General features: G+C 41.8%; 1 protein-coding gene across 1 annotated transcript in view; it reads left to right on the top strand.

Annotated features, from left to right (window-relative positions):
* The window catches only part of slc6a9 (solute carrier family 6 member 9), a 64196-nt gene that overhangs the window by 28192 nt on the left and 10047 nt on the right, over positions 1 to 25957 (top strand). Inside the window, exons 3-9 of the mRNA XM_083928375.1 lie at positions 14644 to 14800; positions 17238 to 17369; positions 18040 to 18307; positions 21182 to 21314; positions 21852 to 21986; positions 22097 to 22200; positions 25404 to 25641. Of these exons, the coding sequence (XP_083784501.1) occupies positions 14644 to 14800; positions 17238 to 17369; positions 18040 to 18307; positions 21182 to 21314; positions 21852 to 21986; positions 22097 to 22200; positions 25404 to 25641 (1167 nt within the window). The remainder of the gene's footprint in view (positions 1 to 14643; positions 14801 to 17237; positions 17370 to 18039; positions 18308 to 21181; positions 21315 to 21851; positions 21987 to 22096; positions 22201 to 25403; positions 25642 to 25957) is intronic.

Genomic DNA, 25957 nt, shown 5'->3' with positions numbered 1-25957 from the left:
AGATAAATTACTTATATGACCAGTTAATTTCCTTTCATCGACATATCCGTCAATTAATTAACAAATCATTTCAGCTCTACAATCAACAAAACAAGGCAAGAAAAAAATGTAATTTAACCTCCACAGCTGATATCATGGAAAGGTTGCAGCTTGAACCCAGTATTTATGCACCATTTGCTCGCACTACTGGCCTTATTGGATGTCAGTCTCCGTCTATGCTCAGGCACATGAATTATGTGTGTGTGTGTGTATGTGTCACATTATTGTGTGTTGTGTGTGTCTCAACATGCTTGTGAGTGGGAGGGAGTGTGGTGGTTAGAGGAATGCAGGTGAACAGCTTGCGAGGGCCAACAGTTCCGCAGGCCAGTCTCGCGCATCACTTGACAGCCATACCCGATGAAGGCCTACGCACAAATGAACTTGTTAAGCAAATGAGTGAACAAGCGAGAGTAGGGGGCTGGGGGGGGCGGGGATGTGGGTGTGTGTGTGTGGCGGGGGGGTACAGAGCTCATGGCTGCAGCAGCTCCAGCTAGACCTGCCTGCCCCGTCTGCACTCATTTGCCATCACTCCCCATCGTCCCTCTGTGTAACTCTGCTCTTTCTCTCAGAGAGCTCTCAGTATCCATCTCTATTTCAGTTTGTCTCTACCCATCGCGCTCGTTCACTCACGCTCGTGTAATCCCATTGTTTTATCAGGGAACAGCCTATTTCTGAATTGGATTGGGAGATAGTCTTCATGATGCTTTGACAGGATGCTTTCATCCTAAGCTCACAGACAACGGACCGTAAAAGAGTCTGTCAAAACAGATAGGTCCTCGAAGCAGTAACCATAAATATCATAATAGATCCATGGTATTTACATGTATCTTCCATGTAGCTGGCATGCACAGACAGGACTGGAAATCCAGTGACAATTGGGGAAATCTGTGATTATCTTTCCCGGAATACAATCAGATCATGGATGGCCTGCACACATCACATAAGGAGGATAATCTATCACTCATGAATGAACACATAAACACGTCCACATGAATATGCACGTGCAGAAAGTCACACACCCGTGTCCGTGCAGGGAAGTTTCGACCCCTGTTTATTTCTGAAGGTTAAATGGCCACCCCCCTCCCCTTGGCCCTAGCCACACCCAGCCTTCCTTACCCTTCTTGGCCCTACACACCCACTCAGCCCCACCTCCGCTTTCTTTCTTACAAAGATGTCCACACAACCAGCCCATATCCTCCTCCTCCCCTAGGGAAGGTATTTGAGGATTCCAGCCTGGCGCTGTTTGTGCTATAAGTATTGCAGAGATAGAGAAGTTGGTCAGTCAACAGGCTATTGGGACTATTTGCTGTGCTTGCATCAAGTTCCTCACCATGGAAAATGGTGTCAAGGTAAGGAGCTGGAGGACACATCTGTGGAGATAGTGTGGTGTAGTACCTGTATATGTCCTGTACAGAAAAGGCTTCTTTAAAATATGTGGCATCGACTTCCATTTATAGAAAATGGTGGTAGACATTTAATACTTTTTTCTTGTATAAGCTGCATTTTAAATAAAACGGATAATATAGAGATTATTTGCTCAATTATATCTATGCTACCATAGGATTTCATTTGACTGACTAAATGTTCTGAGTTGCAAACTAGCCTTCAGCAGTCCATCTGAATGACGTGCAGATCTGTCTTTACAAATGCTGCAAAACATATAGAAAGTTATTTGCATACTGGATAAAACTACCAAGTGAAACACAACATAAGAGCATCAAAATGCTTGAAACAGAGTTGGCAAATGTGATAATGCAGTGTGACAGGGAAAGAGTAGATGCTAAGTTGCTTTGAATATGGATTGCATTTTGGGGACATGGATGCATCTCAATGTGTTATCAGTGCAATATGGGGGTGCATGTACATCTGTTGGTAGAGCTGTCCACTTGTGAGCACCAAGAGTGCATTTTAACGGCAGGTGTTTTACAGAGCCTCAGCTGCAGAAGAGGGCTGAGGTGGCTCTCTGGCTTATTTCAAAACACATGAGACGTGTCCAAGTTTATACCAAAGGTAAAATACCAAAGTCATGGTTTTCACAGCTTTATCAGTGTTGTTCCATCAGTTATCAGTGGAAGATCACACAGAAAACCCTAAATATGTTGGGTAAGAGAGGTCAGACATGCAAGGAAATGTATTGTTTCTTCTATTTCCCAGAGTCAGAAATGAATGCATGAGGACAGAACTTTTTTTTTTTGACGTATTTGGTGTCAAACAGCAATATTAGTGTCTGTGAAATCAAATAACAATCCCATAGACATCCACAGTTGTCAGGACTGAAAACTGAGACAGACAGAGACGGACTGAAAACCCTGGTGATAGAGAGAGAGAGAGAGAGAGAGAGAGACAAAGATGGAAAGAGAAGGTGGAAGGTGAATAAAAACCTTTATTCAAACATTTCCGTCTTCTTCTCACATACAGCCTAGCAGTTAATGTCTAGATAGTTTCATGTTTGCAGTGCATGTGTGAAAATGGCTAAAGTGTTGTTGCACACACACAAAGTGATGGAAGTAAGAATGAAAAGAGCTTGAGAAAGAACCAATTATCGCAGACTTTCTGAGGTCACTCTATTTGTCATAGGGACTGCTGGTGACCTTAATTTACACCCTGAGAAACGTCTCTCACCGTTCATGTGCTTAATTGCCCTCTGTGGTTGTGACATTTCAAAAAATGCGCACATCCAACGCTGAAGGAACGCATAGCATAGTTAAAAGCGTTTTAGTTTGAGACGCCTGTCTTGCTGAGTGACTTTATCAATGTATGGAGTGATGAAACCTGTAAGTGACCCCCAGCTTTCTGGGCGGCCATCTATCCCACCCTTCTTCTGACAGGGCTCGACTCTCTCTCCTCCGCCTCTCCCTCTCTCCTCCTCCTGACATCCATCCATTGGTTTCAATTAATCAGCCGTGGAGGGGGATTCATTCAGTCCCTGCCCAATGGGATCCTATGGTATGTGGCCCCAATGGTAGCAGGTTGAGAAGCCACGGTCTACACTGTCTTTAGGCCTATTACTCTCACCTCACAGCCCACTCATAAAGAGAGCTTTGAGCGGCCTGTTTTTGGGGGGGATCCGGTGGGCTTTTTGTCCCATAATAGCTGAGTGGATTCAGTCACTGCAGACAGACATGTTTACTAAACTCTGCCTAGGTGGAGCGAGGGAGATTACGTGTGCCACTTTGAATAACCGAGGCCTGATTATTGGCTGGGGAAAAGCCTTTGGGAAACACTTTGGGGAGCAGCACATGTAAAAAGAGTGATTTAAAGAGTTTTTTTCTGATTGCATGTATTTGCATGATTGTCATTTGAATAGAAAAGAAGACTGAATGGAGGACATGGCACTGACATGAATCACCAGGTGCTTACGCCTAAATGAGGTGCTAAATGGGCTGTATTCATGTGAATTCCTGACTTACATGTGTGCCCAGCCCAATTTGCACTGTTGGATAACGTTGTTTTACCACATCTGGTATTAAAGAGAGATACAGAAAGTGCCTTTGAAACCTGCTTTTATGTCTTGTAGGGTTATTGTCTTATCCTCTGCTCTGGTAAATACACAGTGATCGCATGAAAAGCTCAAAATACTGGACAGATTTTTACTTTCCAAATGCAGACAATTATTGTTGGCATTTGTTCTGGTTCTGACATTATTGTCACATCACTTCCTTTGCACACACTTTTTTTTACTGTTGGTTGTTTATTGTCAAAAGGTTCTTTTGTCTGAGACAAGAGAAGTTCCATCTCTGTGTCACCACTTGGACACTGTTCGCTGTTATTGGCCCTACCCGGACGCATCTGGTCTGATGCTGTTTCCTATTATTTGCGGTGCTTTTCCCTGGCAATTGCCACCAAAGTGCAAGTGGAATTCATTTACACACTTCTAAGAATCTACAAGTGAAATTTCATATTTGTACATGGTCATTTACATTTCTTATTAGTATAGAAAATTGACTTTAATGAGAGAAAGCAGAAAGATCGTTTGGGTGAAGCTCAGCCTGAGCAGCTCAGGTGGTGGTATACATTAAAAATGGAAATTAAGGAGCTTTTACTGCATTAGTTGGAGTTGTTGAAACATGTCATTTAATTGTAAAAGGACTAAAGTATGGTCCAGATGTGGTGACATCATTGATGTCAATTTGGACGTCCAGCAGTAAGGGGATTGAGGTGTCGTAGGGAGGGCCAAGAGTAGCGCACGGCTAATTTACCTTTTGATGGTTCTAGAAAAAACAAAGCTAAAGTAAATGTTTAAAATGATAATCGGTTAGAAAGATAAGAAAGTTCAATAAAAATCAAAATTTGATGTATAGCCAAAAACATACACATAGCATAGCACCTAAAATACAGGAGTGAGATGAGATCAGATGGCTGGAGCTGCATTTGGAGCTGCTTGTGTTAATGCAAATGAGTCCTTGACTACATTAAAGGTCAACTTTGTAGTGTGTAGATAGTATCGCAAACAAGCGTCTATATTTCAGCAGAGCGACCACATCTCTCACTCGCAGTCCTATCACCATCAACAAATGCCTATTCACTTATTTCAGGCAGAAGACACAGGTTCTTAAAGATAACATGAATTATGGTGTGAACAGCGACCATTCTCATCCAGACACAATCTAGGACTAGGCCACAGACCCAAATGTACACACAATGATCTGACCCGTCCCCTCTCAGTGTTTGGACAGATGTCTCCAGTCTTTCCCGAACAAGACATTCCCTGCATCTCTGCATTGCTTCACCTTTATACATCCAATGCACATTGGAAAAAATGAGCAGTGGAGAGCAGCCTTACCCGTGTAATAACTGTGAGATTTGGCAACATGTCAGCTGAGACAGGGGACAGCAGGACATAGGGATGTAAACTGTGTTCACAATTATTGGATGTGATCTCCCAACCCCTGGTGCAGGGCTAATCAGTTGACGGCCCCCGGGCCGGATCTGGCCCACGATGGCATATTTACTGGCCCTTTGAGTAGAAGCCTATGTGAAAAAGTAATTCATGGCCGTAGTGGCCGATGTTGACTGTTGTCTTCTCTCGCATCTCAGCGCAACTGTCTCAGTACGACAAATACCGCCGTGCTGGGAGACTTGCTCCACGTGCTCCCTGTAGGCACGCGACCACAACGCTACGCTCTTCTTCGTGGGTCCCTTTCTACTCTGAAAAAAAAGAAAGACGAAAGGTTAACACAGAAAACAGGCAATTCAACAGGGACTCGACAGAGAAGTTTTTGTGAAGCCTGTGTTTACTCTGCAACCATATCAGTATAACTTGATAAGGCGTTTTAAGAAAAATTATGCTAATCATGCTTTGACGAGGTTGTTGTACTTTGAGTTGGCCTATTACTACCATTTACATTGATAAAATAAAGACAATATATGCACTCCTATGTCCCGTGAGTATTTTAAAATATCTATTTATGTGGGGTTATACTATTCTGGCCCCTCATTTTCGATCATTATCGTCAACCGGCCACAATTCCAAATTAATTGAATAGCCCTAGTGGAACTCTAAAAGGCTACAAATGAAAGGCCTTAAAGTTTTAAAGGTCTTTTTTCACCTGACTAACAACTTTTTTAAATTTGCTTCCTTCTCATGAAAGACTAAGAAGCATTAAGATCAGAACATCCAGGTGCACATACATATTCTCCTCCATAATGAGCGTGTGTATGCAGGCAATAGACTCCACTCCCATTGCTAGCAGACAACATTTTTTTAAGGATTCTGTTATTCTACATTTCTGAAAAAGAAATTGAAGCCTGAAATTGAAAACCGAATACCTACCCAACAAATGAATATCTAAATAGTCGAATATTCTGGTCCAGCCCTAGTGTGTCATGTTTGACGCCACAAATTCGCAGTAGAACAGTGAACAGTAGAAAATAGCTTGAAGGCCATTGAAAATGTTACGACGGTAACTTCTTTTCTACATCTCTTAATGACTCAGTCTCTCTTCCAAACTCTGTGAGTACAAATTTGGAACTATTCTCAAGCAACCCTTACGCGGAGCTGGACAGAATTTGTGACTGAGATGAGAAAGAGGTACACAGAAGTTGCTGAAACACGTGATGTCATTGCGCCTGAAAAGGGGTGGACATTAACCTGGGCTTACTCTAATCAGTCATGTCGATATGACAATCAAGTTTTGAATCTTCTGTTTCCCATTCCTGCCAGCTCCATCCCCATTAAACATCACTTGTTGCCAGTTTATATTGCCAAGAGCAGATCATGTTCTGCCTTAAGATCATAGCTCATGAATACTTACATGTCAAAAGACCGCACTATGCATAACACAATTTGTTCACAGTGCCATTCAGGGTACCGTTTGTTCAGGGTGCACATGCTACTATTTTTTTTAACGACGCATGTTTGGCTCAGGTGTGAACTTTCTCTCCCCTTCACACAGGAAAAGCAGCTTGCTGAGTGGAAATACAGATGAGAATTAAGTTCCACAGAGAAAGCGAGAACATGGAAACGAAACAGAGTGACACGCTATCTGGTCTTTATTTCATTGTGTTTAATTAGCAACTCAAAGAGATAAAACGGCAGATGAAGCTGCCAAACTCGTGGATGTTTTTTCAGTTTGTATTGGAGCTATTGAAAGACTTATCTGCAGGACTGTGACTGCAGAAGTGCTGAGGAATCAACAAGATTTTGTAAAATTGGGTTCTTGGATAAATGTCAAAGATATTTTTAGGGAGTAAAATGCCACTAAAAAAGCCACCGAACCATAGCATTAGCTGCCTGCTCATGTCTTATTCCAGACATTGTAGACAGCAGTGGAGTTGTGTTCTGACTGACAGCTCTTGCTAGCAAATGGCAAATGCCAGTCAGAATCCTGCAGTACTACTTTAAGTTTGTCACATTCAAATCACCTTTATCAGGACTTCTATATATCCAGAGCTTGTCCTGTCAGTCTGTGAAGCCATCAGACTATTAACTAACATTAGCTCAGGGCTATCACAGAGATCCATTTAGAAGATTTCTTTCACTGTCATTCTCAGTAGGGATGGGAATTGTTAAGACTTTATTCATACCTATACCATTATTGATTCTGCGTATCGATCCAATTCTTTCTCCTAACCAATTTTCGGTGTGGAAAAAAAAGTCGGCCTGCACAGGTTTTCAGTGTTAATGCAACTGTTTTATTATCTGAGTCTGAACACAGCATAGATGAAGTGGAAGGGTATTTGTACAGCTATCTTTTTTATTTTTGTCAAATTCCCCTAGAGCAAGTGTGAAACGTCATAGACGTGTTAAATGATAACCGGGTAATTAACTGTGGAAATTAGCTGTGGGGCAAAAAAAAACCCTATTTATTTAATTGTTTTCATATTTAAACCAAAGCATTTTTCTATTCTCATATCCTTTACTCTTTTAGACAAAGACACAGGTATCTACTCACAAATGCACCTGTAATGATATCATTTTTTGCTTACAGAAGCAAACCTACATTGAGGGAGGTTTGTGCATATGTGCAGAGAGAGACCGCTTCCCATGAGACGGGGAGAGAGCAGTGAGCTGTCAGTAAAATGCCATCGCTCTATAGGAGGCGTCGCTAAATAGAACTCTTTCAGACAGGAAATGACACGCTGAGTCAGCAATTGCATGATATTAACAAATTGTAGTTTGGGGGCGAGATGCACTCTGTGACGTACCTTTTTAAAAGCTCCAGCGATGACCCAGTGAAGTGTGCGAGAGATGCAAATAATGTAGGGAGCTTTCAAAATAAGAGTGCTGATATGTTTTACTTTCTGCCTTCAAATTTCTACTTCCTTTTTATATACCGTCCAAACCATATTTCTATTTTGATCTCAATCTAAGTGTAAAGATCATCATCAAAGGAGAGGAGAGAAAGGGAAAAGTAACCTGAAGAGAGAGAGAGAGAAAGTGTGTGTGTGTGTGTGTGTGTGTGTGTGTGTGTGTGTGTGTGTGTGTGTGTGTGTGTGTGTGTGTGTGTGTGTGTGTGTGTGTGTGTGTGTGTGTGTGTGTGTGTGTGTGTGTGTGTGTGTGTGTGTGTGTGTGTGTGTGTGTGTGTGTGTGTGTGTGTGTGTGTGTGTGGCCATATTGCCATAAGCTGAAAGGAAAGTTCTTGCTACACTCCAGTGGACAGTGTCTTTTACAGACACGGCCGCAGCTGTCAACAGACGTCGGCTTGAAAGGTTCGTGCTGACGTTTGTCAAATTGGTCCCGTGCATGTGTGTAAACACGTAGGAAATTGAGGGTTTGTGTGTGTGTGTGTGTTGAAGTGCTCTCTGTGGACTGTGAGAGGAGGGAGGATGAGAGGCAGCAGTGTCGAGAGGAAGGTTACTGTTGTTGTGAGAGCGAAATCCATAACTTATAGTTTTGAGTTTGCAATATTAGATATCACAGTGTTATAGTTTGTTGTAATGTGCACTATAAATATGTTTGATACATGCTCAATTTTTCTTTGCGATGACTCTTATTCAAACAATGTTAATAGTGATGACCTGAAGTAGATTTCTACCTTCCCTCATATTTCCTTGCTTTCTTTCAGCTTTCATGCTCTGTTTCATATTCATACATTTTCACCCCATTTTCAGGTACAACTTCAGTCTGTGCTTTTTGTTGGTAGGGCGCGATCGATATAGGACTTTTGAGACTAATACTAATATGGATTTTTAGAAGGGAAACATTCTCTGATTGCTGATATGGTGACCCACATGGGGAAGTTTTGTGTTGTAATAAAAACAGACCTTTTCTATGTGGATTGGGCACAGATTATGTATTAATACATTGGCAACCAATTCTAGAAATGAATACTGACAAAATAAAGAATAAATAAAAATAAATAGCTAGATAAACATCACGGTTAGTGTCAGTTTCTGACCATTTAAATAAAAATAAATGGATATATAACATCTTTTATATTATCTCCAATAATGTTCAGATAAAAAGGTTTTCATATTGGTGCATATCAGAAAACATATACACAAATACTGATATGTGTGTGACAGGCCAATATACTGTATATCCGTCTTGCTTTAACTGCCAGTGAGCGGCTCCATCAGAGCCCTTAGAGTTAGTATTAGTTTAAGGGAAACTCAGTAGTAATTGTTGAAGGGTTATGCATTCAACATCCCCATCTGCAAACGCTGGAGCATTTATTCCCTTGGCATTACACCTGCAGGCCTTTGTAGAGTGACACATTTTTGGGGTAAATCGCACTGATCCCACCATATGTCATTTCCAGTGTGAGCCTGCACAACACAGATCAGCGTTTTTCTGTGCATTCACATTTCAGGCACTAAGCTGGCAGTCTTTTCCAGGTCAGCTTAGCAGAGAGACGAGTTAGGGACTCTGTCTCTTATTATGTTCCCACTACAGCCTCACAGCTGGTCTCCTCTCCTTAGCTGTGCTTTTGCATGTCTGTGCTGGACACCAGAGAGAAAGCTTGTTTTAAAAAAATCACTCTGTGTTCAGATCTCAATGCGTTTGTAGCTTTTACCTGAATCTCTGTGGTTTGGAGTTTCTGTTTGTGGTCTTATATAAAACCCAGATGGTCCTAGAGAAGCATGTGACAGAAATGGAAGGATATGCAGAGAGGAGTGTCCGTCTGTCTGTCTGTCTGTGACCGACCCGGGGGCTCACGGGAGTCAACACCTGGGTGGAGAGAGGCAGACATCGGGGTCAGTCAAGGGAGAGAGGGAAGTCATAGAAAACACGAAGTTCAGCTTTTGCCCAGATGGTTCAGCCAATATTTGGCGCTCCATACTGCTCTGATCACGATTGCATTTGGTGGATCTTCAAGGTTGAACCCCAAACACTCTGACGCTCCTTTTAGATGTCTTCTGTTAGGGAAGAATTCATTGTGGTGCCAGAAAGAAGACAAAATGACAGTCCTGTATGTCTGATGCTGAAGAAGTTTAATTACTTGACCGCGGAGAAGAAAAGAGTCGTCAACACAAAGTAGTGCCTGAAGCCATTTTAATTCTGACTCAAACAGCAAAGATCAGATTCTTATAGCAGGAGGAGATGTGCTATCATCTCATTGGCTATAATGCACACACATGACATTAAGGAAGTGACGTTAGTGTTATCATTTAAGTCTGCAGCTATCTAGAAGCCTGCAGAGTCACATTGAAGGTGCCAATGGGATCATGGCCATGGCAGGCTCCAGGGAGTTTTCAGGTCAGCCTAACTGACACAGAAGTAATCTAACAGAATCCCACTATACTAAGGAGGATTGGACATTGTAATTCTCCCTATCATCTTCGATCTGTAATGTTCAGCTACTGTGTATCTGCTTTATGATGTTATGTACCCGCCTATTCCTCAGTCTTTTTGTGCTAATTAACTTCCAGAAAATAAGTCTACAATCTACAGAGGATGTGTGAACTTGTGGGTCCCACTGGACCTGTAGCTGTGATGGATCGACAGTGATAATACAACAAGAGCTTTTCATGTTCCAAGAGATGGGACGTGTGGTAACTGTGTTGCTGTATGGTCCACCGCGGCCGTTGTTGGTGGATAAGTTATGTATTTGCAGCTTTGGTTCGGTTTGTGTGTGTACGTGTGTCTTATTGAATATATTTCATGGTGGAAAATAGGGCTGCACCAACACGATTTCTTCAGTCATGATACAGATTCTGATACTTGCTATGATTCAGAGTGAGTACCAACCCGGTTCCTGGATTAAAGCGATAAATAAAGCAGCTGCCTGCAGTGGCTTAAAGTTTCATACATTTTCTAATAACATTTAAGGCAATTAATGATTCATTTCATGACCAATTAATCTGATTATTCCTTTCTCAATGATTCAATTGCCGTATTTTCCGCAATATAAGGCGCACCATATTATAAGGCGCACCTTCAGTGAATGGCTTATTTTGAAACTTTTTTCATATATAAAGTGCACCGCATTATAAGGCGCATAGAATAGACGCTACAGTCGAGGCTAGGGTTACGTTCTGCATCCATTAGATGGAGCTGCGCTAAAGGGAATGTCAACAAAACAGTCAGATGGTTGTTGCTTCCTCCACTTCCGCACCATTGATTGGTTCATGTTAAACTCTTTGGCTGCTGCTCTATTCCCGTGTTCTACTGCGTGACTAATGGCCTTGAGTTGAAACTCTGCGTCGTAAGCGTGTCTCTTAATAGGAGCCATTTTAGGGTCTTTACACAAACACACAAATGGAAATGAAACGGCACGCTTCGCGCAGTCGTATATCTCAACATGCACCGCGCGTTACTTCTTCTACGGGGGAAAATAGAGTCGGCGGCTGCTTACCGTAGTTGTGAGACCTGTTGTGGCTCAATATTGGTCCATATATAAGGCGCTTCGGATTATAAGGCGCACTGTCGGCTTTTGAGAAATTTGAGGATTTTTAGGTGCGCCTTATAGTGCGGAGAATACAGTAATCATTTTGTCTAAAACAGGTCAATGTCCATTATCATTTCCTGCAGCCCAGGTGATGTATTGAAATGGCTTGTCGACTAAAATGGGGTGTCAACCGTGAACAGTAACTTCCCTGGTTTAAATCTTGCCAGCTACAACAACAATTAGACAATGAGAACATTAAACTACCATGATAACAGTATTGTGGACATTAATTCAGTGATATTCTTTTATAATGATTGTTTTTAGGGCTTTGAGCTTTGTTTTAAGGTGGAATTACACTGGAAAAAGTTTAAGTTGGCTTTATATGCTGCTCTTTAAAAAACCTGCAAGCTGAACATTTCATAGTGACTGGTTTTATGTGCAACTGCACACAGGCAGTCATTCATTAAAACAATGGAAATATAAACATCAGACTATAGACCACTTCATCAGAGTTTTCTAATCGCTACAGATTTCCCATCTTTACTTTAATGCCAACGACAGCAGGAATGAACTCATATCAGCCAGCAGAGCAGAGTTTAATTCAGGGTAAATTAATTGTTCCTAATAAAGGCTGAATACATGCATTCTTTTAATCCTAAGTATGGCAAATTAATAAGAAACACTGAAGAACTGACTACAAAAGAGCAGCCACTACATGTCCTCAGTTTCTGTTGAACTCGCTCACTGCCACTGAATTTAAACTAGTTTCCTGACTGCCTGTCTTCAACCTGTCAGGTTGAGTTTCAGAGAGTGTACACCAAAGATTCATTGCTATTCCCAGTGTTTTCTCTGCTTTCCAACCTTTGCGTGTGCGTGTGTGTGCGTGTGTGTGTGTGTTTGTGTCTGGCACACACCTGGTTGCTGATAGGGAAGTCAGATGCACAAGGTGTTTAGCCAAACGCCGAGTGTAGCGAGAACACACACAGCTGTACACTGTCTCTGTGTCTCCGGGCTTCTTATCCTTCCAAAGTCAACTTCAGGACGAGATGTCGTAACGTGCGACCCGCTGCGATGGCGGGCTCATTGCTGGAGGTTTCACCTCGCACAGCACTGTGGCCATGGCTTCACTCTGAGCATCTTCTCGCCAACAACACTTGTGTTTGCTGATCTTCCTGTCTGTCCCACCTGCAGCCTCCACTCCTGCACGAAGGAAAGGTCAAGGACGCTGGAGAAATGCTCTTTGTTTTGCCCATCCTGACATGCAAGCACAGCCAGACTCAAAGACAAAACTACAGAGCTTTGGGGAAAATATGGCAGCTGTTCATTTAATGTGGTTGTTGCTGTTTCTCTCTCTGGTCACGCTTGGCGCTGCCTCAAAGGCGAACTACAGCACCATGGGGTTGTTTTGCTCATGGTTTTTAGTTGTTCGTAGTTGTTTCTTTTGACATTTTTTGCTGATGAACAAGATCTGCTTCCGACAGAGCGTTCATCTGGGAGGTGTGTGTGTGTGTGTGTGTGTGTGTGTGTGTGTGTGTGTGTGTGTGTGTGTGTGTGTGTGTGTGTGTGTGTGTGTGTGTGTGTGTGTGTGTGTGTGTGTGTGTGTGTGTGTTGCATCTGAGCATCATGCTAGCTCCAGGACTTGTTCTAATAGAATTAGAACAAAACATAAATGCACTGCAACATCTTTTTCCATGCAAGGAGCCGGTGACATGTACCATTATGGGTAATTGAAGTGCAATATTAATGTAGCATAGCTGACAAATCATGCCATTCTGTCTTTGGTGAGGATGTCCATAAGCATGTGCCGTATTACCCAATGAAAGTTTTTTGACAGAGATTTCTGTCATTTGATTTTTTTTTTTTTTTTTTTCAGCAAAATGATGATGCAAAGAAGGAGAATGTTTTCATTAACAGTATTCACTATTCATTCCTTGAGCCCTTGGAATGCAGGCTCTGCTATACACAGATAACATAGGCAGCATGAAGTGCTTTGTGCCATGCATACAACTGTGCCTAGCATGCATAGGCACCCTCAATTCATACAAGCCACAACCACAGTGCTGTGTCTACATTACCAACATTCACAATCAGATCTTAAATTTTTTGCAAAGTAATTCATAAACCCATGACAAACACATCTATTTTATAATACTTTGAAAATCAGAGTAAGTTAACAGTTAAGTAGTCCATCGTGCCTTCTTTTCCAGGCTTTAGAGGCAAAGCATCAACCAACATTTCAATCATCTGTACTCCTGAATGTTTTAGGATTTTGTCAAACCATTAAATTGAAAAAGAACCCCTAAATCGTCATATTTCTCACAGTGCAAAAGAAAATGGGACTCATTTTCTACTCCAACTAAATTACGCAGCCCATAGCTCACACAAATATGAATATTTTATGCTCAACCAAATTAAGTAGCTTGTGGAAGAATATCAGATCTCATCTCTTCAATCTAAGATCAATGGCCTCCAAGTAACAAGATGTAACTTTTATGTATCTGCAATTTTGGCAAGATAGTTTCTAACCTTGGAGTTCTTTTGCCAATGGAGAACTGGTTTACTCCACATGAATACATTCTCAATAATAATGGATGCAAATAGGAAACCTTTTTTTTATTAGGGCGATGACTGTTTGTTACTCATCTTTACAAGTACCTTGAAAAAAGTGCATCAAAATGAGCAGTATTTATTTCTCTGCAAGAGCACGAGTGTCTTCATGTGTGCCCTCAAGAACACAGACAGACAGACAGGCCCACAGACAGACAGGCAGGCAGGCCGACACAGCTGAGGTTAGGAAGGAGGTCAGGAGAGAGGGACCATCTGATGCCAGCAGATGGAGGGATGGAGGGAGGGAGAAGAGGAGAGGAGAAGCTCGAAAATTAGGACGACAAGACCAAATGCTTATCGGCTGTTCTTAAGACGCTGATTTCACTTTCCATCCTGTCTGCTCCAGTGCGCCCACCTTATGTTAGACTTTGGGGGTAAAGGGGATAATATGTTACAGGAAGTATTCAATAACTGTGAGCGTGTGTGTGAGAGCGTGGCACATGAATAATTCAACTCATGCAACATGCAAAGATGTTCTTTATTTACCATCGTCGCACAAAACTAATGAAAATAATCATTTAAATACACCCCTTTGGCCAAATATGGCCTTTCAGGGCGCTCCCCTCTGTCACAGCATCCACTTCTGATTCATGCGGGTAGAAGAGGTGTTTTTTAACGCGCCCGGTGCAGCTGTTGGACCCGCTGCGGCAGCACTATCTCAGAAACACATTTGCTTTCCTGCCACCTGAAGTCACCTCTGTCTCTCTCCCCGTCTTTGTTGTAGAACGGAGCAGTTCCGGGCGAGCCAGCGAAGAAGGATGAAAACTCCCGGAGAGGGAACTGGGGCAACCAGATTGAGTTTGTCCTCACCAGCGTGGGCTATGCTGTGGGCCTGGGCAATGTCTGGAGGTTCCCGTACCTCTGCTACAGAAATGGAGGAGGTATGCATATCAGTGTAGAACCTTGCTCATTTTTATAGAATTATTAGTGCTCGACTTTATGAGTTCTTCACATAAAATTGAGTGTCCATGTAACAGTACATAAAAGGATGATTTTAATATACTCACCTTGAACCGCATTATTACAGAAACATGTAAAAACATTTTACCTTAAGTTAGGATGGCATACACACTGTCAAAAATAAACTACAACTTCCAAAACCGCAGCACCACTGTTTTTAGGTTTGTATAACAATGATATGCTTGGAACCCAGCAGAACCTCAAGTCAACTTCCCACTTTCCTGTGAGCTATTGTTAGCAAAACAGTAGGAGTTACTAACTTAATGTCAGATCACCAACGTTAGCCAGGTTGGCATTCTCCTTATTTCTGTGCTAACATTAGAGAAGGAGAAATGGGTTGGTCACCGGCATAATTTTAAACATGAATTATTGCTAGTAAGAAAATATCAAGGCTAACTCTTCCTCATGTTGGCTAGCTAGCTATGCGGGGGTCATCCCTATGTTCCCCAGGTCCTATGTTCACCTTTTTTCACCAAAAGGGTTCTATGTTCCCTGGTCGCGTAAGCTTCTGCCTTCGCGGATTTAATTTAGCATTCTGTTAGGGCTCGAGGTTACGGTTAGGGTTAGGGGCAGGGTTAGGGGTAGTGTTAGTGTCTACATCAGCCTATTTGCCGGGGAATTCGGCACTGATTGCGGAAAAAATGACAGACCGTTGAACAAAGGACCCTTTCTGTGAGCAGCGGGGAACATAGGTATGCTCCCGTTATGCGTTAGCTCGGTAGCTAATTCAATTCAATTCAATTCAATTTTGTTTATAGTGCCCCGTAAAGTATGGAGGCAATGAAAACCTTCCCTATAACAGGCAGGAACGTCAGACAGACCCAGCTCTGTGGAGGACGCACATCTGTCTGCACCGGTTGGGGAGGAAGATGTTTTGGTACCAAGCTTGCTCAGCTATTATAAGAGCACAGGACAAAAAGGAGCACGATTATTAAATCTTACTGACTTTATTTGGACATTTAGTCTGATATTATTGGCACAACAATTTGTCATTAAAGATATATTGTGAATTGTTGTGAAATATAATATATAATCTTCCCAGTTTACATCATCAACCATGTTCCATATTACTCCCACAGTTGATGACCTCACGTGTGTCTGATCGAACCCTCTATTTTAATCAATGCAGGTGTCTCCCAGCCACGTTACGAATCACACTTAATGTGCTTCAATTAACTTCAATTCGAAGCATATTTTTAGACATGGAGTCTTTAGTCTTTGCGTAACTACATTATTGTGTATTGGGCTGTGAATGCTGTCAAAATGTGTCGGAGTGCACAGAATGGAGCCAGCTGCTTCTTGCTGTTTCCACTGATGTGCTGATTTTGCCATGCAGCCACTGTATTCAACACATAGAAACCTGATGAGAACAAACTAAATTGAAGCTCATGAAGTCTTCCTCTCCTCTAGTCAAATGCATCTTACGAAAAGACTACCCTGTTCTAAATAGTATTAGAAAACATATATAAATGAAAGGCAGTAAGGGAAGGTCCTGTAACTCAGTGACTCAGACCTTTCCATGGCATCTATCCCGCTGCAGTTCATATGTTTGCTGTGCAAATATTTGGATGTACATATGCATGTGGAAGACCTGCGTTCCTGTTCAAGGACTCAGTTTATGTACGTCATGCATTAGCTCACACAGCTGCAAACAGTGGACAGGAGAGCTGAGCCACAACTCACACAGAACAATAAGATTTTGGTATAGTACAGTATCAGCTGGTGGCATGGACCCAGGTCACAAACGGACACTTATACCAAATTGCGCACATGCATGCACACACACACACACAGCAAACGCGCACACACACACACACACACACACGCACACATATAGACATTCCCTATAGATGACTGTTTGGTCTGAACCACCAGAGAGTTGCTGCACCACTGAACAGACTCAGCTGCACATGCAGTGACCTCTCTGCTCACCCAGGGGAGGTTGCTATGACAGATGAGGTTTATTTTTCTTTTCTTTTTTGTTGTTATGTTCTTGTCTTTCTTTTTGCACTTTGCAATATCCTTCAAGTTTGTATTTCTTTTTAATATTTCTTCCGAGTACATGACATGTATTTGTTTTTACACCAACATGTAATTTGCAGAAATGTATATCTATAATTCTGTATTATACTTCATTACTATGGACATATTGTTACAGTTTCCTGCTAGGCTTCTATGCATTTGTCTTGACAAACACCAACGTATCCTCACACCAACATCAATAAAGCACTAAAGTTACACAAATTGGGCTAAAAACACCATTCCTTTTCTATGGCCTGCTGTACTTCTTGATGCTTGATTCATATGCAGCCTCCTAGAACATAGACAACATGGTGACTGAGTGCCTCTCCCCTCCAGGTGCCTTCATGTTACCATACTTTATCATGCTGGTGTTCTGCGGCATTCCTCTCTTCTTCCTTGAGCTGTCTTTCGGTCAGTTCGCCAGCCTGGGGTGTCTGGGGGTATGGAAGATCAGCCCCATGTTCAAAGGTTAGTGTCCATGCATTTATGTACTTGCAAAAAGTGTGTGGGGGGGTCCTTTTTTTTCTTGAAAGTTACATTATGGAGGCTCTTTTTTGAGGTTTTGGGTTAGTTTTCAGGTAAGGTTTTGGATGAGTGTGGGGGCGTGCCATCCGGCAACTTTAGCAGGTAATACTGTATTGATTTATAATCAACCCTCTGAGACCCGTGGGACTGCGGATAAAAACAAATGCTGTGCAATGAAAGTACTGACAGCTGCTGATTGTGAGGACACAACCAGTCTGTATGTTTATGGTTTTTTTCCTTATCCATATGGATCACATTGTTTATCCTGCTGTAATATTATTTCCACCAGGAAGATGACAATCTTTGCTTTTGCCCAACTTTAAGAGTTGTTATTTAAGGATGCTGTGCATGATATAAACTGTACACTTGAGGTCATTCTGAAAGATCTAAAAACTAAACCTTTAACTAAATGCATCTATGACTCAATTAGATGTGTTAGCAACAGGACAGTGAGGATTTAAGCGACTACATAATGCTTGTGTTTTGACAAAGTTACAAATTATTGTCAGATGTAGCTGATATATCAACCATATTCAAGTGTTGAATTTCAAAACAGAAAGTTTGGTTCACATTTGTCTGTTTAATGTTCTCCCATCCTGTCTTCTTCTCTCAGGTGTGGGCTATGGCATGATGGTGGTGTCCACCTACATTGGGATCTATTACAACGTGGTTATTTGCATTGCCTTCTACTACTTTTTCATGTCCATGACAAGCGTGCTTCCATGGACCTACTGTAACAACCCTTGGAACACGAAGGACTGCAGCGGGGTGTTGGGCGGCGGCAACGTAAGCCTGATTAACGCCACCACAAGCCTGGTAGCAGGGATGTCAGAGGTCGTCAACCGCACCAAGAGGACCAGCCCCAGTGAGGAGTACTGGAAGTAAGTCTCTGAAATGCATCAGTGATATTTTATTCATTAATAGAGTGAGTAAAAGGAGTTATTTTGTATGAGCATTTCAGTATTTTTCACTATTGATCACCGAACCCAAGATGATAGGTAGATCTTTATTGTCATTGCTTTGATGACTACACAACTAGTTTGGTCTAAACTGGTCTCAGTCTGGAATAAACAAGCAACAGAAATATGAAACACTACACTGTACATTTACCACCACCTCACAACATTCCTGCTAATTTCTTCTATGCTTCAATCGTCAACTACAGCTGCCTGCTCTGAGGTCACCTATCTCTTCCTTCACGCACGGACACACACACACACACACACACACACACACACACACACACACACACACACATCATCATCTACTGAGCTTATCCTGAACTCTGATTCTATATTGCTCAACGAGTGAGACGCTTTTGCTGCCGCCATTGTTTGTATTTCTGTTATGTCACTTGGCTGAAGCTGTGGACAAATAGTTGCCGGTGTTCAATTACCTGGTAAAGGTTTGTACATACAGCAGTGTCCTGGTCTTTTTTGATGTACTCCAGGTAACATATACAGGTTTCTCATAAACAAGATATGGTGTTTGCATGCTCAAACTCAAACAGGATTCTCCAAAAACCTGATTGTAAAAGGCTCACTCATTTCCATGTAAACGTTAATAGCAATGTGAGACAGAAAACTGCCGGGATCAATTGTACACAATGTAATAAAAACAATAACTTTGGTTCGGACTTTCAGGTGTAAAAAGACCCTCAGTTGAGCAAGGATCCACATGATAGTCTTACGTTTTGCCAAGTTATTCAGGTCAGCTCTTTTGCAGGCCTATCGTATTTGACACAGAGATCAAATTTGACTTGCACCTGAAAGATTGCCTCATGTTTGCGGAAAGCGCTCAAATATTTAGACTAGATTTTACTGGAAATGCAACAACTTCTGAGCAGTGTGGGACAGTGTCGACAGGAGGGACATGCAGGAGGTTTCCCCTTATTACAATTACTCAGTGTTTGGGACAGCTCTAAAACAGTGCAATCACAAAGCTCTTAACAAATCAGCGTTATGTACTAGGTCATGTGTGAAAGGTCAGTGAGGGTGTAATCCAATTGCACCTGCTGTTCATGTTCACATACAGTAGGTGCAGCTGCACCATGTTCAGAAGGGTTTAGTGAAGTGAAATATGAATCAGTGGATGTATGGTGATAAATTATCCTCTAAGTCACATTGCACATCTGGATGAAATGAGAGAGAATCTGTCTTGATTGTTGCAGCCGTTATTACTACTGTTTATCCAACCAATTAAATGCAGCAGAAGTACAGACGTTTCAAGGTTCCCACAGTGTAGAGGTGCAACCATTTATTTAATTATCAATTAGACGATGACAGTAAACTGAATTTCTTTGAGTTGTGGACAAAACAAGACATTTGAGGATGTAATCTTGTGCATTTTTCAAAGTTTTCAGACGTCGTATAGAGCAACCAACAAATCGATTTATAGAGAAAACATCCACACAATACTGACAGTTTTACCTATTTTATTTGCATACGGCTTGTGTTTTTTTTTTATCTAAATGTGTTTACTGCTTAGGGAGTGTTGAATTAAAAGTGCTTTTTTTCAGTAGTCAATATTTGCTGCACATTTCTATTCTAAATGTCGAAGAGCCAGTCTTCACCAAAATAAAAGGATGACTTTGCCTCATGCTGTCCTATCTTATTACACCTGTCCTTCCACCTTTGTACTTTGTGCGATGCACTGAAAAAAGGCATGGGCAAAGAACATGTCATTGCGCTGTTCTCATCAAGGCCATCGATAGTGCACAGATGTGCAGAATAGGAGAACTGTGTGAGCTGTTGCTTTATCACCTTACTATTAAGCACAAGCTCATATATCTAGTAAGAAACACAATTCTTCTTTTTCTTTTAACAGGTGTGTTTGGCACATAAATACTGTAGTTCACTTCATATTGACAGGCTTGACAAAACCGTTATTACTGCTTTAGTCAATTCATACCATTGAGATCATCAAACGTCGAATGCTTTTGTAATAAACTTTAATCCTGATTACAAACACACTAGATCTGGGATCATTAGCCACATTGTTGAGGCAAGTTCTCATCTCTATTTTCTGTGTGTGTACTGACAATACTGTAATCATTCACCGGACAGATGAGGAGATGCGAAGATATAATCATGCTCAAGTGTTACAGGCCTAAAGATACTCTCATTTAGTATAATTTACATTTCAAAAGAACACCCATAAATGGAATTTCAGAGCCAACATTGTTTGGGGAATTTAGAGCTTAATTTTTGTTACATATATAACCTCTTTGGATCCCTTTCTACAATTTACATAAGCCACATATTATTTGCCTCTATCCTAAACACCTATTGCAATACAGGCCAACAAAAAGGCAGTAATCAGTAATAATATTTCAAAGAGCATAGCCACGTTGATGTCTTTGATCATGCTTGTAAATAACACATTACCCCGAACAAAGATAAATGTCACTCAATGTCAAACACTTTTCCAATATTGACAAGTTCATGTTTTTTAAACACACAGGCACTTGCAGAGATTAGGTTACATACATTATGTACCTTAATACATTATCAAATTTAATGAAAGGAAAAAAGAAGAAAAAGAAAAGGGTATTAAAACATACAGTACATAGACATGTTCTTAAAGTGGCATAACAAAAACACTGAGAAGAGCAGAGGCTGAAGCAATAAGGGCGTAAATCGAAACAAGAAATTAGATATTGTCTTTGCAAATTCTCCTTGCAATTTTGCTGGAGTGCAGAGAAAAAGTAACGTGTCTTCTGAAGAAAGTAATGTCCCTGTATCTTTCCTTCTCAGACACTATGTGCTGAACATCTCGGATGATATTGGGAACTTTGGAGAGGTCCGTCTTCCTATCCTGGGCTGCCTTGCTGTGTCCTGGGTGGTCGTCTTCCTCTGTCTCATCAGGGGCGTTAAATCCTCTGGAAAGGTCAGTCTCACATGCACACACACGCACACACACACACATACACACATACAAACACATTCTCGTATATCTATCTTTTTGTGAACACTCATTGACATAGCGCATCATTACCTAGCCCCTCACTCTGACTTCAACCCTCACAAGTAAATGTCTGAGCCCGTCTCTTACCCTAAAACTAAACCTAATTCGGATCTGAACCTTTAAACCAAGTCTTAACCCTCAAATAGGCATTTGAAAGGGTGAGGACTGGCCAACATGTCCTCACTTTCCACTGTCACTCTGCTGGAATAATTCTACAGTTCCTCACAAAGATAGCTGTACTAATGTACACACACACACAAACACAGACACAGACACACACACACGCACTCATACTTTGGCCACATTGCCAAAACGAACATAATATTCAAACTGTACCTGCAGTGTGACTGTTTACATCAGACATTTCCTATTTTTGAGTGTTATTCTGGTGGGTTTGACATAAAAAATGACTTCTTCCAACTGATTTCACCACATCGTCTATTATCTGTGTGTGCGCAGGTGGTGTACTTCACGGCCACATTCCCCTATCTCGTTTTGACCATCCTGTTCATCCGCGGCATCACCCTGGATGGAGCCATCAACGGCATCAAGTACTACCTGACTCCACAGTGGCAGAAGGTCCTTGATGCAAAGGTATTCACTCAGATACACAGACAAGCCGATAGAAAGATGAACTGGAGAAAGAAATTGATTTGTCTTTATGATTTTATTAGTTCTGACTGAATGTGGGTTTGTTTTTATAGGTGTGGGGAGACGCAGCGTCGCAGATCTTCTACTCCCTGGGCTGTGCATGGGGTGGTCTTATTACCATGGCTTCCTATAACAAGTTCCACAACAACTGTTTCAGGTTGGTCCTCCAGAGTAGAACAAATACAAACTATGCTTTAAAGGAACTGGTCGACTTTGGGAAATATGCTTAGCTGCTTTCTTACTGTGAGTTAGATGAGAAGATCAATACCACTCTCATATCTGGCAAATTTGCAGGAGCCAGAATATGGTTTAACCTAGCTTAGTATACAGAAGCTACCCTGGCCTTGTGCTGAGGTCACAGAGTCTGTCTACCAGCACCTCTAAAGCTCACTAATAAAAATGTTATTTTAGTTTGTTTAATATCTACAAATACAGAAGTGTGAGTCTTCCTTGAGTTTGCCAGGCAACCAGAGGAGACTTCAGGTCATTTTTACACTTTGGTTTTTACACGGATCAAACGCATGAAAAGTGTTAATGACATTTAGGTGCTTGTAGGCAAACTTTAGAAAGAAAGCTAGCTGTTTTCACCCTGCTTCCAGTATTTAAGTGTAACGTATGGGCTGCTGGCTGTAACTTCATATTTAACAGACATCTAACTCTCAAAAGTATGTGAGCATTTTTCAGAAAATTTCAACATATTCCTTCAAGAGACACCCTCACAATAAGGGAAAACAAATGAAGAAAGTTGTGGCTAATCTGGTCAAATGATGCACACACTGATGCTGTTGTCAAGCAAAAATGTATGCTTCATGTGTGACTGTGCCTGTTTGATCTGATGCAGTTGGATTTTGCAAAGCATTAACAGATGCGAGGCGTCTACAGTTGCACTGTCATCAAAGCAGCAGATCCTGTGTGAGTTGCCTGCCTGTGTGAATATGACCATGCTCCTTTTGCACCAGGCGACACAGATCATTATTATTTGCACTAATCAGAGAAGGTTGGCAGAGGGAGAGGATTTAATTAAATTCAATTTTACTTATAGTGCCAAATCAAAACAAGTTATCTCAGGACACTTTACAGAGTAGGTATAGACCACACTCTATGACTTATTTATGATTTACATAGACCCAACAATTCCCCCGTAGAGAACGGTGGCAACAAAAACCTTCCCTATAACAGACAGGAACGTCAGACAGACCCAGCTCTGTGGAGGACGGACATCTGTCTGCACCGGTTGGGGAGGAAGAAAAAGAGAGATAAGACAGACAGAGAAAGACAGAGACAGACACACTTCCAGTAACTATAATAATATCTATAGTAATGTGAATATGACTTATATGTTATGGCAGTTAATACAGCAGAATAGTAGAAACAAGCACAGCTAAGGTGATAGATTATAATAGCAGCAGGAAGCGTCATGCAGGACCACAGCAGCAGGCACCACCACGATCAGCAGAGACCTGAGAGACGACAAAGCACAAACAACTCGGTGAGTTGAGTCAAGGCTAGATAGTGATGGAGAAAGTGAGAGGACGATGAGGGTAAAATAGTCATGAGGAGGCTACAGGTCTAAAAGGAGAAGGTGAGATAAGGTGAGACAGGCGGAGAGAGAGGCAGAGATAGAGAGTTTTTTTGACTTGTTTTAAGAGTCTGGTTGCACTGTGCTTGAACACCAAGGGAGTGAGCGAGAGGCCAAGGAGAAGGTTAAGATGCAGGAAAGGGGACAGAGGAGGCGATAAGGAGAGGAAAAGATGGCATTTACTCCCCTGAGCTTGTCCACACATGCTGACGGGAGTCGGGGGGGATGGAGGGGTCGAGGAGGGAAGCTTGAAGATATAATTTGTTCCTCTGTCAGGAGCCTGAGGTTGTGCTATCTGCACACCCAGCTGTACACTGGCCTAATCAGCTTGTGTTCTGCAGCTCCATCCCTGTGGAGTCGCTCTTTGCTCTCCTGTAACACCACCAATTGGTGCACATGCAGAAGTACAGGGAGCGTAGAACTGCGCAGGCCCGATTGGTGGTTGTGTGAGGAGTTGAGAAAGGGGCCGGCATCAAAGTCATCAAAGACATCCTCCGTGATAAGTCTTAACAGGAAATGTGAGAAAGCAAAGCACTGAGCAATCCCATCGTTCTCTCGTTGAATCTGAACAAAGTCCAAGTGTGAGTCAGGCAGGGGAACGATAAAAAAGGTATTCTCCACGCATCCTCCAGCAGCATGCAGCTCAGACGACAAGGGAAGAAAGGGGCCGGAGCACACTGATTTACAGCCTTTAATAGTACAAACAGACTCATGTTTTGACACTACTGCTTCTTCATCTGAGTCAAAATCATCTTGACTCAGGGAGAGTAGAGTCAGCTCAGCACAGAACTGTTAAGGGTTAGAAAAGACTGAATCTGAGCTTACTCTGTTATTAATTCCATTAAAGAAATTAATTGAATCATGAACAAGCCCATTTTCTACATTTCTCTTTGTGTTTTATTAAAAAATATGAGAAAACGTTATTACATTTTAGCAAAGGTTGTGCACTTGAGAGCACACACAAAACAGAGACATATTTTTTATTTCCAAAGCTTTCTCCAAGAAATAATGCTTTATGTAGAGAAATACTGTATAATTTCTGAAAGGTTTTTGTGCCATTATCCCGGTCCTTGAGAGCAAAGTCACAGCAATTATCGTGCACTTTACCAACCTTGGATAGTTGGGTCTTGAATTTCCTTCAGGATCAATACATTTGTATCTATCTTTTTATCCATCTTTTCATTTAAAGGAACATTTCATGGATTTACAAGGTGCTGTTTGATTCAGTCCAATTTGGTCATCATTTATCCGGAGACATGGCAAACTGCTGTGCACTTAAGTGTTATTTCATGACTTGCAAGCGTCGTGGCACTTATGTCAGAGGGAACGTCGAAGGCTTTTCCTTGATCGGCTGAGACTCGGATTGTACCTAGTTTGTACATCGTTTTGGGGAAAGAAAAGCATTTCCCAAATGTAAAATGTCTTTAATTTCCAGGACACCTCGTCAGTAGGTGTGGGCAGTTTGATATCTTTTACCCTAAGTATCGGTAGTGATATAAGTCTCTGTTAGATTACATTTTAGGGACTTTAACACTCTTCTTACTACAGTTTGTGTGTTCGAGGGCAGAAATCACCTTGTTAGTTCAAAGATTTCACACAAACATTATTGTTGTCTCCTTCCTTTTAACCTGCACATGATTTAGTGATTACAGAGGATAGTAAAAAGCTTGCTTAATGTTTGAGTACATTTTCATCATCATCAAATGTTTTACCAGACATAGGCTTTGATCGATTGATGCCCAATAGTTATGAAAGTGATCTTTACTCCTTTCTACATACAGAGACAGCATCATCATCAGTGTGACCAACTGTGCGACCAGCGTGTATGCCGGCTTCGTCATTTTCTCCATCCTGGGCTTCATGGCGCACAACCTGAACGTCCCCGTGTCAGAGGTGGCCGACCACGGCCCGGGCCTGGCCTTTGTGGCCTACCCAGAAGCCCTCACACTGCTCCCTATCTCACCACTCTGGTCACTGCTCTTCTTCTTCATGCTTATCCTCCTGGGACTGGGGACTCAGGTAAGGCTGGAAAACTCAAACCGTATACTACACACTGACATCAAAATCTTAAATCCTGTCTGACTAAGTTAATGCATCAACAATTAAATGTGAATGAACTTTACAGCCATGGCCCGATAACCCTGCAAGATACAGTCATGAAACTTTACAGGCGTGTAGTTGAAGTCAAAATGAGGTGGTCTAAGCAAGAGCAGCGGAAGTAGGAAAGGGGCCATTGCCCCACCACTTCATGCCCCAGGCCTGATTTGGCATCAGGGCAGGTGTGATCTCATTGCAAGATGGTCTCTATTTTACTTTTTGTATTTGTCTTCATGTT

The sequence above is a fragment of the Echiichthys vipera genome, assembly GCF_963691815.1.
Source record: "Echiichthys vipera genome assembly, chromosome: 15".
In the NCBI taxonomy this organism is placed as follows: domain Eukaryota; kingdom Metazoa; phylum Chordata; class Actinopteri; order Perciformes; family Trachinidae; genus Echiichthys; species Echiichthys vipera.
The sequence above is the reverse complement of the archived record's forward strand: the minus strand, read 5'-3'. Positions and strand labels throughout refer to the sequence as shown.